The 14,473-nt window shown below is 36.2% G+C and overlaps 1 protein-coding gene across 1 annotated transcript in view; it reads left to right on the top strand.

Annotated features, from left to right (window-relative positions):
* Positions 1-14,473, top strand: part of ROCK1 (Rho associated coiled-coil containing protein kinase 1) — a 139,307-nt gene that overhangs the window by 113,807 nt on the left and 11,027 nt on the right. Inside the window, exons 22-27 of the mRNA XM_045527986.1 lie at positions 173-267; positions 7,396-7,561; positions 9,760-9,853; positions 10,282-10,370; positions 10,931-11,119; positions 11,974-12,133. Coding sequence (XP_045383942.1) covers positions 173-267; positions 7,396-7,561; positions 9,760-9,853; positions 10,282-10,370; positions 10,931-11,119; positions 11,974-12,133 — 793 coding nt within the window. The remainder of the gene's footprint in view (positions 1-172; positions 268-7,395; positions 7,562-9,759; positions 9,854-10,281; positions 10,371-10,930; positions 11,120-11,973; positions 12,134-14,473) is intronic.

Raw genomic sequence — 14,473 nt, 5'->3', positions numbered from 1 at the left:
TAATGAAAATTCACATACAAGACTCTGTGTGGACATACATTTACATCTGTCATGGGTAAATACTTGGGAGTGGAAGTGTTAGGTCATATGTTAATTGCTTAACTTTATAAGAAACTGCCAAACCATTTTTTAACCCATGATAAACAGTTATTTCTTATCATTTGTTTTGCAGACACTTTATAAAACCCAGGTAAAGGAACTTAAAGAAGAAATTGAAGAAAAAAACAGAGAAAATTTAAAGAAAATACAGGAACTGCAAAATGAAAAGTATGTCCATTTTACTTTAGAACAGGAACCAATACAACAGGCATTCTTAAGTTTAAAATAGTGAGTAGGCATGCCATTTTTCTGGTGGGAATGGTATATAGCACAATTTATTGGGCTAATTCAGAACAAATAAGACTAGGCTGATATTTACCTTTATGGTGAAGAAACAATGCAATAAATCAACACTAGCAATGGCACAGATTTATTAAACTGTGTCAAAAAATTGTTTGACAATTGTTTTCAAGGGTCTTTCAATCATCAATTTGTATGTAAATAATTTGTATATAAGTAATTTGTGTTGTATTCACAAATCATTATTTCTAAATTAGATAAAGGTATATAAGGTCTTCCTCTTAGTATTATCATGTTGGTTAATTTTCATTAAATGTGTTTAGGGTATTTGAAGGAGAAAACCTTATAAAGCTATTTAAATTTAACAACCTCGGCCGGGCACGGTGGCTCACGCCTGTAATCCTAGCAGTCTGGGAGGCCAAGGCGGGTGGATTGTTTGAGCCCAGGAGTTCGAGACCAGCCTGAGCAAGAGTGAGACTCCGTCTATACTGAAAATAGAAAGAAATTATATGAACAACTAAAAATATATAGAGAAAAAATTAGCCGGGCATGGTGGTGTATGCCTATAGTCCTAGCTACTTGGGAGGCTGAGGCAGGAGGATTGCTTGATCCCAGGAGTTTGAGCTTGCTGTGAGTGAGGCTGACGCCATGACACTCTAGCCTGGGCAACAGAGTAAGACTCTGTCTCAAAAAAAAAAAAAAATTTAACAACCTCATGTTAGAGTTGAGCTGCCAGGCCCACAAAGATTGATACAGCTGGGCTACATAGTGTTAGAACAGGCACTGGAATTAGTTTTCTGACATTGTTATATGATCTTTTCATTTTACCACTTTTGAAAGAAATTTTAAAATTTTAACTATTGATGCAAATACAGAAAAGAGGAAAATAAACACAGTTTTATGAATTATATAACAGCTATCATTATAACCACCACCCATGAACAAGGAAGAACCTTGCTTTGCATTTCAGAAGCCCACTGTATCCCACTTCCTAATTATGCCTTCTTTCCTCTTCACCATAAGAGTAATCATTGTCTTGACATTTATTTGTTGAAGAACTAGATCTTTTGTCCTGTAGAGAGTCCCTCAGGTGTGATTTTGCTGATCTCATTTCCATAGTTAGTTGAACATTTCCCCCTTCTGTTTTCTGCAGATCAGTAGTTAAATTGAGAGTTGCTCTGTCCCATATGGTAGCCACTGGCCTCATGTAGTCATTTGAATTTAAATTTAAATTAATTTACATAAAATTAAAATTTCAATTCCTTAGATGCACTAGTCATATTTCAGGTGCTCAATAGTCATATGTGGTTAGTGTCTACCGTATTGGATAGCACAGATACAGAACATTTCTATCATCGTAGAAAGTTTTATTCGACATTCCTGATCTAGTGGCTTAATCAGATTCAAATCTCATTTGTAGAAGTGAAAAAACTACTTCATATATAATCTTGTAATGTCTGGTTGCTTCTTTGAGTTGTTAACAGCCATTGACACTCAATGTCAGATCCTTAATACATAAGGTGTGGCAAAATGGAGATATTTCACTTTTATTGTTCTTTCTTCATTTTTTGTTGGAAAATAAAAATTTTATTTAAAATTTTTTTTTTAAGAGACGGGGTTTCATTCTGTCACTCAGGCTGGAGTGCAGTAGTGCAATCATAGTTCACTGCAGCCTTGAACTCCTAAGCACAAGTTATCATTTCACCTCAGCCTCCTAGAACTACAGGCATACGCCCAGCTAATTTTTAGTTTTTGTAGAGACAGGGTCTTGCAGTGTTGCCCAGGCTGGTCTTGAACTCCTGAACTCAATCAATCCTCCTGCCTCGGCCTCCCAAAGTTCTGGGATTATAAGTGTGAGCCACTGCGCCCAGCCTTAAATTCATTTTTAACAGTTTTATAAGTAAATTTAGGTTAGACTTTTCACTGTTTAACTTTGTTGACTTGATTAAAAATTAAGTATGATAATACCTTGGTATTAATTGCATTTCTTTTGTTATTAAATTGCTTTTATCAGATTGATTAAGTTGATTAAAATATTTAAGGAACACCTGGGAGGCCAGGCACAGTGGCTCACACCTATAATCCTAGCATTCTGGGAGGCCGAGGGTGGGGAGGATCACTTGAGGTCAGGAGTTCGAGACCAACCTAAGCAAGAGCGAGACCCTGTCTCTACTAAAAATAGAAAAAAATAGCCCAGCAACCAAAAATAGAAACAAAAACTTAGCTGGGTGTGGTGGCAAGCGCCTGTAGTCCCAGGAAGCTGAGGTAGGAGGATTGCTTGAGCCCAGGAGGTTCAGGTTGCCGTGAGCTAGGCTGATGCCAAGGCATTCTAGCCTGGGCAACAGAGTGAGACCTTGTCTCTAAAAAAAGAAACACCTGGGTGCAGTGGGTTGCACTTATAATCTCAGCACTTTTGGAGGCTGAGGTGGGAAGGATTGCTTGATCCCAGGAGTTCGAGACCAGCCTGGGCAGCATTGTGAGACCCCATCTCAGAAAAAAACCAAACAAATAAAAAGGAAATATTTAAGGTACAAAATTGACAATAGTTTATTTTGGGGCTGTATAGTACCTTAAATTTTAGCATCACAACAGATATCAACATATTAATTTGGTGACCAAGTTTCAGAGCTAGATAACATACTTAATTGGAATCTAAAATAGACACAAAGCTACCTTGCCTGGTTATTCTCTGTGACAGTAGTCATAGTCTGTTGCCTACCATTTGTGTAGTATTCACAGAGTAATATACAATCCCTGGTTTGTGCAATTCACTGTGAGGAGGCACCCAATATACTCCATACTATATTGTTGTAAGATGTTGACCCAAAACTATTTGAAATGTGTGTGTATATTTGGCAGGAGGTGGGGGGACACCTGTGGACTCATTTGGTCTTCCCCAGCAGCAAGTTGTAACCCCTACTGTAGGATCAGAAGACAAAAGGACTGAAGAAAGACCACTAGCTCCTGTACTTTTAAGGAAGGGGAACAGAAAGGGAAAGTAAGAAGTCACCAATAATAAAAGAGAAAATCAGAGCAGGGTATCACAAAAGCTACAGGAGTAGATATTTCAGAAAAGAAAATGATTTAAAGTACCAAATATTCAGAAAGGCCAAGTAAAAAATAAGTTGCCCATCATATTTATATTTAAGCTTGTTCATTATCTTCGTGAGAATAGTTCCTAAGTAGAGATGAGAATACCAGATTAATGAGGACTGAGACATGAATGAGAAGGGTGGAACTAGAGACAGATATCCAACAGCCTCCTGGCATTCTTACAGTTCCACAAACCATTCACTTACTTTCCTACCTCAAGGCCTTTGGACTTGGTCTTCCTTCTGCCTGGAATATTTTCCTCTAAATATCTACATGGCTTGTTCCTTCACCCTCTGTAGGTCTAGGTCTAAACATCATCTTAGAGAAGCCTTCCCTGAATACCCTTTCTAAAATTGTAAACATCCTCACCCCATTCCACTGTCTTGCTACCCAGTTCATATATCCTTCGATGTTTTAGTTTTATTTATCTCTTCCTAATATGTTACAGAATTTGCTTACTTGTTTTATTTATTGTTTTTGTCTTTCCACTAGAACTTAAGCTTTATGGCAGAAGGAATTTTCAAATGTTTTGTTCTTGGCTCTAATTCATTTCTACACACTTGGTACCTAGAATTGTACCTTCAGCATTGTGTTGCTCTGCAAATATTTGTTAAATTTAAAAATTCAAAAGACTTGGCTGTTATGGCAAGGAGATATAACAGTAGCTGGAAGAGAATGTGAAGGAGAGCCTTTTATTTTTAATGATAGTATAAACTAGAACATATTTAAATGGGGCATGGGAAGGAAATCAGAATGGAAAGAGTTGCACATCTGTTCATTCATTCATTCAAATAAATAGAATTTCTGAGCACTTTCTATGGGCCAGAAAATTTTAGCAGTGAACAAGAACAAAACCACAATTTCTAGTCTATAAGAACCACAATTTCAATTCCATAAGAATATGGAATTATTAATAATTTTAATTCTTTGATGAGATTGGAGAATAAAGGTGAGAGATTGGCCTTAAATATTAGTAAAGACAAGTCTTTCATTATGGAGAGTTGTGAAGGAAGTTTGAATGAATGATCCTTCTCATTCTTTCTTGTTTTCTCTTACACAATTGCATAAGCAGGGATAGAAATGTATTGTGGGATAAAAAGGTTTTCTGGTATTTCAAAGTATAACTTAGATACTTTTATCTGAATTTGATGAAAAGCAGTAACCCAGACAAGAACAATGTCATGATCTGAAGCCCTGTATTATAATAGCTAGCAGCACCACTCCTAGCATCATAGACTTCACATTGGTGGTATTGCCTATCTTTTCCTAATATACTAACTCTGCCCTTCTAAGACAACTATTTCACGTCTCCTCTCTACTCAAATCTCTGTCTTTCCCTCCTTCTCATATGCATAATGGCCTTGTCTCCTAGAAGTCAGAAGAGAATATCTGTTCTCTCCCACCACCATAGCTACTAGCCTATCTGCATCTGTACCTATAAACCCTGCCTTCTTCCTTCTGATGATATAAATGAACAAAATGTGCTCTTATCTAATGCTAGCCTCTTGATCCCCCTCCTTTTTTGTCTACTTAAGAATATGACTCCAGCAATTCTCTGTTTTATTAAATCATTTTTCCTTTTCTGTAGTCATTCTCATTGTTACATAAACATAAAGTTAGATATCTCCTTAAAAAATAACCCTCTTTTAACTACACTATCCTCTTCCAGCCACTATCCTGTTTTTCTGCTTCCTTTTGTGTAACACTTACTTGAAAAGTGACATATCAGGTCTCTTGTGTCCTCTTTTCCCATTCTCTCTTGAGCTTACTCCAGTCAGACTTTTGCATTCATCGCTGTAACAGAACAACTCTTCTCAAGGTCACTGTGGTTTTCCTAATAATTAAAGACAATAGGAAGTTTTAAGTCCTCACCTTACTTAACAGCAGCATTTGACATAGTTGATTACTCTCTCTTGACAAAATTTCTTCACTTGGCTTCTGTGACACCGAACACTATTTTTCTTTTATTGAATTGGCTACTCTCTCTCAAGCTCCTTTGCTCCTTTTCCCTTCTCATTTCTGAGACCTTTAGAGTTTGGAGGACCCAAGGGATTACTCCCTCCTTGTTCTCATCCAGCCTCATGGCTTTAAATAGCATCAGAGTACAAGTACATACTCCCGTGAATTCCAGGCTTGTGTGTCCAGCTGTCTATTTAACATCTCTGCTTGAGTATTTAATAAGTATCTCATACTTAACAAGTCTGGAAAAAAGTCCTAATTCCCTCACTGTGCCAGCTTGCTTTTCCCTGTCTTCCCCATTTCAGTAATTAGAAATTCTGTTATTCCCAGTTGTTTAACTAAAAAATTTAGAGTCATCTTAGATTCTTCTTTTTAAAAAAAAAAAAACTTTACATGCAATCTATCAACAAATTTTCCCAACTCTAACTAAAAATTATATGTAGAATCTGATCACTTCTTACCACTTGTACCATTTACTGACCTGGTCCAAACTGCCGTCCTCTCCAATCTATCATTACAGTAGCCTGCTACGGTGCCCCTGCTTCTGCCAGTGTCCTCCTGCTGTCTGATCTTAGTACAGTAGCCAGAATGATCTTTTTTAAACATCAGAGTACCAGAATAAAAGCCAAAGTCCCTGTATTGTCTTAGAAAGCCTTACAATGTCTGTTGTTCTCTCTCCTCACTTTTCTTAAAACATCTCTTACAACTTTCCCCCATCCCTCACTATACTCACATTAGCTTTATTCAGAATGTCCTTGGGGCATTTGTTATTTGATGTTCTGTCTGCCTGAAAGACTGTATTCCCAGATACCTGCATTGCTCACTTCTTTCATATCTCTTCTCTAATGTCATCTTAGCAGAGAGGCCTCCTTGATCACCCTGTAATAAAACACACGTTTATGGCTTTTTCCACCTTTCATCTTTTATTATTCTATGGCATGCTCTATATTACTTGTTCACTTTTTAAATTGTCTATATGGCCCAACTGATATGTGCTCCCTGAGAGCAGGAACTTTGTTACTGTTTTATGAGGACTGCTGGGAAAATATCCAGCCATTGTTAATATAACAAGAACAGTTACATAGCTGGATAGTTTCCGGACAGCCTTCCTATTCCTTAATTCCTAGAACAGTGTTTGGCACATAGTAAACATTCAAATAAATAATTGTTGGGTAAATGAGTGAATATTCTCTTCTTGTGGTAACTGTATGTCTCCCTCTTTAGGCTTGAGGAAGAAAAGTTTATTTGTAATACTCCCTTACTAGAAAATAGATGATGGAAGTTACTTACTCATAACATTTGTTGAGCACCTACTGTATACAGGGGATACAGTGGTGACCGTTGGATAAGATAGCTTATCCAAAAGAGGCTTTATGGGCAGCCAGGCAGACTGGAGTGATTTTGTTCTGGTCTGAAAGTCAATTCTGAGAAGTTTTAAAGCGCAATTTCCAAGGAGCATTCCCAGAATAGTTCATAGTGGTTTGCAAATCTCTTTATAAGTTTTCATCATCTCATTGAATTTCAGAGCTAGAAGGGACCTCACAGATAATTCAGTTTAACCCTCTCATTTTACAGATTTGATTAAATTGGGAACTTGCCCAGTGTCCCTTGGCAATTAGCTAATGGTATAACAGAGATAAAGGTCTAGCTTTGGCCTCCTGATTTACCAGCCAGTGACTTTTCCACTGTGCCATGCTGCCTTCCATTCCAAATTCACAACAAATTCATTTCAAAAATAGACTGTTTGCTATTGCTTTATTACTTTTTCTTAGTTAAGCACAATAGCATATAGAAGAGTAAATAATTTTTTACATTTATATAATTTTTCAAAGTGTGAGACGTTAAATTTATTGCTTTTATAGAAAGTTGGTAATGGATTCAAAGTTTAAGCAATAAAATACCTAGTTCTTTTTATCGTTTAAAGATAGTTGTGTTTTTAAGTATATGATTAATATGGAAGAATGAACTGAAATTATATCCATTTCTTTTAAAAATCTATTACAGAGAAACTCTTGCAACTCAGTTGGATCTTGCAGAAACAAAAGCCGAGTCTGAGCAGTTGGCTCGAGGGCTTCTGGAAGAACAGTATTTTGAATTGACGCAAGAAAGCAAGAAAGCTGCTTCAAGAAATAGACAAGAGATTACAGATAAAGATCACGCTGTTAGTCGGGTAAGTGTGATGGTCAGGTAAGTTATATAACTAAAATTGATTTAAATCAAAATAAATCACATCTTAATGTATTAGGGTGTGTGTGCCTGTGTGTGTACTTCTGCTTTATACGTAGTGGTCATTCTGTATTCATGTATAAAATAGTTTATATAATCCAAAACAATTTTTAATGATTAAAATTCTTATTCAATACATTGAGCTTTTTTTCCTTTCTGGCTATAAATCGTATTAGTTATATTAATATTTCATGTGAAGAAATGCTTAACTTAAATTCATTTATTCTCTTAATACATTGAAATGGATTTTGTGGGCCAGAATTCTGTGAAATTCAGAGGAACTATTTTGGGATGAGAAATTCTTTGGATAATCTACAAATCCATTATAAGAAAACCAATACTCCAAATGATTACCCAATCTGAGGTTTATACTGTAGTCTATATAGAATCATGGGATAAAAAGCGGAGTTAGAGAGACTTTTCTTTTGAAGCCACCATCAAGTACTCTTATATAGGCAGGCTTGGGTTCAAATGCTAGTGTTGCCCCTAAGAAGTTATATAGTCCTGGCAAAGTTCCTTCAGCTTTTCTAAGCCTCAGATTTCTCATCTAATAGAAAGGCTGGATGCGGTGGTTCACGCCTGTAATTCTAGCATTCTGGGAGGCCGAGGTGGGAGGATCGCTTGAGCTCAGGAGTTCAAGACCAACCTGAGCAAGAGTGAGACCCTGTCTCTACTAAAAATAGAAAGAAATTATCCGGGCAACTAAAAATAAAGAAAATTAAAAAAAAAAAAATTACCCGGGCATGGTGGCACATGCCTACAGTCCCAGCTACTTTGGGAGGCTGAGACAGGAGGATTGCTTGAGCCCAGGAGGTTCAGGTTGCTGTGAGCTAAGCTGACACCACAGCACTCTAGCCCAGGCAACAGAGCAAGACTCTGTCTCAAGAACAAAGAAAAAATACATATATTTATAAAATAGAAATAATAATATCTATTCCACATGATTGTTATGAGGATTAAATAAAATAATATAGATAGGATGATTAATAAATACATTGCTGGCTGGGCACGATGGCTCACGCCTGTAATCCTAGCACTCTGGGAGGCTGAAGCGGGTGGATCGCTCAAGGTCAGGAGTTCGAGACCAGCCTGAGCAAGAGCGAGACCCCGTCTCTACTAAAAAATAGAAACAAATTATTTGGCCAACTAAAAATATATATAGAAAAAGTTAGCTGGGCATGGCGGCACATGCCTGTAGTCCCAGCTACTCGGGAGGCTGAGGCAGTAGGATTGCTTGAGCCCAGGAGTTTGAGGTTGCTGTGAGCGAGGCTGACGCCATGGCACTCACTCTAGCCCGGGCAACAGAGTAAGACTCTGTCTCAAAAAAAAATAAAAAACATAAATAAATAAATACATTGCTAAAAGTAATTGATCAATAAATATCTTATTGTCATTTGCATCATCATTATTCTGATGATGAAACTGAGGATGGAAGGATTATGACTTGCTCAAGTCATATAGTAGGTTAATTGCAGAGCTAGAACTAAATACAAATTTCCTAGTTTCCAGTCTAGTTCTTTTTCCCCTTTGATTCATACATATCACATATATATATGTATATGTATATACTGAAAAAGTTTTTGGAAGCTATTATTATTATTTTTTTTTTTTTTTTTGAGACAGAGTCTCACTCTGTTCCCCAGGGTAGAGCGCCGTGGGGTCAGCCTAGCTCACAGCAACCTCAAACTCCTGGGCTTAAACAATCCTTCTGCCTCAGCCTCCTGAGTAGCTGGGACCACAGGCATGCGCCACCATGCCTGGCTATTTTTTTATATATATTTTCAGTTGTCCAGCTAATTTCTTTCTATTTTTAGTAGAGACAGAGTCTCGCTCTTGCTCAGGCTGGTCTCGAACTCCTGACCTCCAGCAATCCTCCTGCCTCGGCCTCCCAGAGTGCTAGGATTACAGGTGTGAGCCACCATGCCTGGCCTGGAAGCTATTATTTTTAAAATATTTTGGACTTAATTATATCCACATATTTTAAACTGGAAACCAGGCATTTTCTATAGTTTTCAGCAATGTCTTACCTGTTCTTACCTGTCTTCATCTGTGGAAAATGTGAAGTATTATTTTAAAGGTTATTGCTTTAAATATGAGGGTAGCAAAAAGGCTGTAGCTTAAATCTTTGTGTGCTTTGTTTAGCTTGAAGAAACAAATAGCATGCTAAGCAAGGATGTTGAATTATTAAGAAAAGAAAATGAAGAGCTAACTGAGAAAATGAGGAAGGCAGAGGAAGGTATGTGGGTTTTTAAAAAAATCATGTTAAAACAAATTTGGTGATTAATCTTTAGCTATTTACATTGTAAGGTTTTTGAAATGTCTGTTTTCATGTGTTAAATAGCTTTAAGAATTACTATGAGGTTACTGAAAGTTACTATGTAGTATATACTAATTTGAATAATTAAGGACATTGTTATTTTGGAATGCAGAAATTGGAACCCGTGGCCTTAAGGCCACATGTGGCCCTGCAGATCACCAAGTGTGGCCCCTTGACTGAATCCAAACTTCACAGAACAAATCCCTTTCTTAAGAAGATTTGTTGTGTAAAATTTGGATTCAGTCAAAAGGCTGCATTCAAGGATCCAGAAGACCACGTGGGGCCCCAAGGCCACAGGTTCCCCACCCCTGAGCCGTAAAATAACATTTTATGTAATTTGTTGACAGAATATAAATTGGAGAAGGAAGAGGAGATCAGTATTCTTAAGGCTGCCTTTGAAAAGAATATCAATACCGAACGAACCCTTAAAACACAGGTATACATGCTTTCAGCCTTTTCCATGTTTTTGTACTTGAGTATCATATATTCAAAAAGTTAATAATTGCTCTTTGTGCACATTTTCCTAAAACCAAGATTTATAGGTTCAAGCTTGTTATTAGAACAAATGTAAATTCTTTCTCGATTAACTATAGAAAATGTATTTGTGAAATAGAATTTCAATTAAGAAAGCTAACTTGTGTGGTAATATTGTATAGTTGTACAAGATAAGAAGGGCGTGGGGCCAAGGCATAGAAACCTTATTTGCTAATACTAGAACCTAACATCAGAGTGGGACTAGCATACTCCTGATTTGGTACTGGGTTGCAAAGTTAACCAAATAGAGGCTCCTAGGTCTTATATTTGAATTGTAAGATAAATGTTAGTTACTTTTGCTACCAGTTATCATATCTCAGCCTTCATTAGGTTGTCCTAATTTTCACATACACAGAAAGTCCTGCTTCCTGATTTTGAAGGAAAAAATACGTTTTTAATAGAGATTTAAATTGGATGATTACCATATAGATCCTTATTAATAATATTTTAATATTTGAATAGGCTGTTAACAAGCTGGCAGAAATAATGAACCGAAAAGATTTTAAAATTGATAGAAAGAAAGCTAATACACAAGATTTGAGAAAGAAAGAAAAGGAAAATCGAAAGCTGCAACTGGAACTCAACCAAGAAAGAGAAAAATTCAATCAGATGGTAGTGAAACATCAGAAGGAACTGAATGACATGCAAGCGGTAAGATTTTTGTATGTGCATGTAGGATTATTTTCTTAAATTGTTATTACTGTATATACCCGTTATCTGTCTTGTTTAGATTGTATTTTCTTGTATAAAAATGTATATTTTAGTTTATACTCTTCACAATATGATCATTATTACTCTACTGTGAACCATGATCTTGTAAAAACTGAAAAGATGTTCTATTACCTATTATATCTTGAGTAATTTTTACCCATTAGCAGCTGCTGCCATTAGAGGCTCTACTTTGACAGAGACAACCAAGGTTTTGTCTCTTTGGTTTCAGACTGAAATTGGGATATGGCTGTTATAATATTGATTATAATTCGGGTAGAGGTTTTGAGGTATTCTAGATTATTTTTTCTGGTCAAGACTCATTTTCTGAAATCAAAATATCAAGCCTAATTTTTTGATACGTTCTGGCTTATTAATAGCACAAAATTGAGAGCCTGGTGTCTGGTATTAAACAGACTTAGATCCAAGGTTTGACTCCATCATTTATAGTTTTACCATCCTAAGAAGTTTTCTATACCTTTTCAACTATTTCATTTGAAGAAAGAAAAGCATTTCCTGTGGTTTTAACTTGTTTTTTTTTTTTTTGATGCCTTAAGTTTAAGAACAAAAACTCTTTTAAAGCAAGGAGAAAAGCAGCTTATCTAAGCAATGTATTACTGAGAAAGAACTTATATTCTATAGTGTATCAAAATCTGTGGTGGTGAATATTCACCAAGTTTACAGTAAACTTTTAGTATTAGCAATTTAGATTACTTATTTATATTTCAATTAGTGCTTAATGTTGGAAAACATTTGAGCTTGATTATTTATATTATCTTGATATTTTTCAAAAATAGCAATTGGTAGAAGAATGTACACACAGGAATGAACTTCAGATGCAGTTGGCTAGCAAAGAGAGTGATATTGAGCAATTGCGTGCTAAACTTTTGGACCTTTCGGATTCTACAAGTGTTGCTAGTTTTCCTAGTGCTGATGAAACTGATGGAAACCTTCCAGGTAAGAATTCTATTATGTCTTTCAAATTTGTTTAAAATGACATAAAAATTAGTGTATTTTTCTGTCATTTTGTCCATGGATTTTTAAGAAGTAATTCTTGTTTCTGATAGCCAAGGCCTGATGATGATTGTATACTTACTGCATTTTATAGAATAAAAGCAGTATTATAAGCAATCTTAGGCTATTAAAATAGACCTGAGAAGCTCTACCTGAATAGGAACCTAAAGAGGTTTATTAATTTATTTTGAGCAACCTAACTCCATGGTGAAGGTTGAAGCTGCTGTTACACCTCTCACTATTTAAAGAAAATTATGTTTTTGTGAGTAGCAGCTGTTTAAAGTTTTATGTATTATTGTGCTAAAACTAAGAATGGTACTTCATAATCAGAACCACAGCAGCTGTGTGCAGAAGCCTGTCTAATGGAGTAGTGATAAGGTTTAATTGGGCTTTATGTTAAGTTTGGAGAAATAGGTAAAAGGGGTTGGTTAATGCAGTGAGAGGACGGGGGATCAAATAAAGGGAAAAGTGAGTGGCTAGGATTTCAGATAGTTTAATATGTCTTCTTTTTCACAGTAAGAGAATCAATTAAAAAATAAACACAGCCTCATTCTTGCCTTAATCATAGTGTAAGCTGTAGTACATTTGTGTTGTCTTAACAGAGATAAGAAATACATATATATAAGTTCAATTCAGAAATAAAGTAAATAGGTTATAATTATTAAAACTTGCATTTATATGTACTGTACATTCTTAGTTCAGGGTTTAATAGATGGTACTTATTTTTGAGAATTTTAATATAAGAAACTTGATAAACCACTTACAAAATTTTATGCTATATTTGTTGGTCAAGAAAGTGGAACTCCACCATTACATAGAGGATGAGGGTAAAAAAAAAAAAAGTAGAATTCAAAGTGGGAAATGAATTCAACTCTTATTTGTATACCATGTGATCCCTGCCCTCATTCTTCTGTGGCTTTGCTAGCCCAAAATCAGGTATCTGGGAAAGGAAGGACAGGGAAGGAATATTCCCTATCCTAACTGCCAAGGAATTCTTTCTGTTTTCCTGTTTTTGACTGTCTGAGACTGCCTGCCTCTTGAGAAGCTTATAGGTACACACATGATTCATTCATTATTGGAGGATCACTTTGGATTTAACAAGAACCTCTAGCTTCAGCTGTTGTTTAAACATCTTTCTAAAGTTAGACTTAATCAGTATTAAGAGTGGGACTTTTAGAGGTGTTTGGCTACATTCTTTCAATTGTTGAACTGAAATTGTAGTTTAGATTCCCACTTCTTTAGCCCCAAGATACTTCTGGAGTTGTTTAGTAAAGGGATTTTTTTTTACTATATTTAGTGTTACTTAAAAATGTTGACCTGGGTTTTTTTTTTTTTGAGACCGAGTCTCACTTTGTTGCCCGGGCTAGAGTGAGTGCCATGGCATCAGCCTAGCTCACAGCAACCTCAAACTCCTGGACTCAAGCAATCCTTCTGCCTCAAGCCTCCTAAGTAGCTGGGACTACAGGCATGTGCCACCATGCCCGGCTAATTTTTTCTATATATATTTTTAGCTGTCCATATAATTTCTTTCTATTTTTAGTAGAGACGGGGTCTCGCTCTTGCTCAGGCTGGTCTCGAACTCCTGAGCTCAAACAATCCGCCCGCCTCGGCCTCCCAGAGTGCTAGGATTACAGGCGTGAGCCACCGCTCCCGGCGTAATGTTGCTTTTCTTTGCATTGGGTTAAACATTTCAGAGACTGATACATTACTGGTGAATATTATTTAGAAGAATTGAAAAATGAGTTGGTGGGACCTCTAACAAAGAAGAAGGTGATGAAGAATAAGCCATCCTGGCTTACTCAGGAAGGCTAAACTCATAGGATCATCAGATGGTTTGATTGGCAGACTTAGATTAGGAATCCATTTAGATTTCAGAATCCTGACCTAATAAATTGACTTAGGAATCATTCAGCAAAGACATTTAAAAATATTTCTACTGGCACCATTCTGAGTATATTACTTAGAGTAGTATACTTTCAGAGATTTTATTTTTAAGGTTTTAAAGTCCAAACCAAATGAGAAAGAAGAAAAAAAGTACAGATGGCCATTCCCATACACTGAGGCCAGTTAGGTATCTCTTTTCCTATTACTGTGTTCTCAATCTTAAAACTTTACAAAATCTTGACAGTGCTGAACCTTGACTTTCATATTGTAAGTAAAAATTAATGTATAATCTTTATCAGTATTATTTACCTCTCTCTGTCAGATCTTTTGCTAGTAAATTGAAAATCTGTACTACAGCTACCATTGAATAGATGCTCAAAAATGGTCCCTGGCAAATAA

This window comes from Lemur catta, chromosome 16 (genome assembly GCF_020740605.2).
Source record: "Lemur catta isolate mLemCat1 chromosome 16, mLemCat1.pri, whole genome shotgun sequence".
Lineage (NCBI taxonomy): Eukaryota > Metazoa > Chordata > Mammalia > Primates > Lemuridae > Lemur > Lemur catta.
The sequence above is the reverse complement of the archived record's forward strand: the minus strand, read 5'-3'. Positions and strand labels throughout refer to the sequence as shown.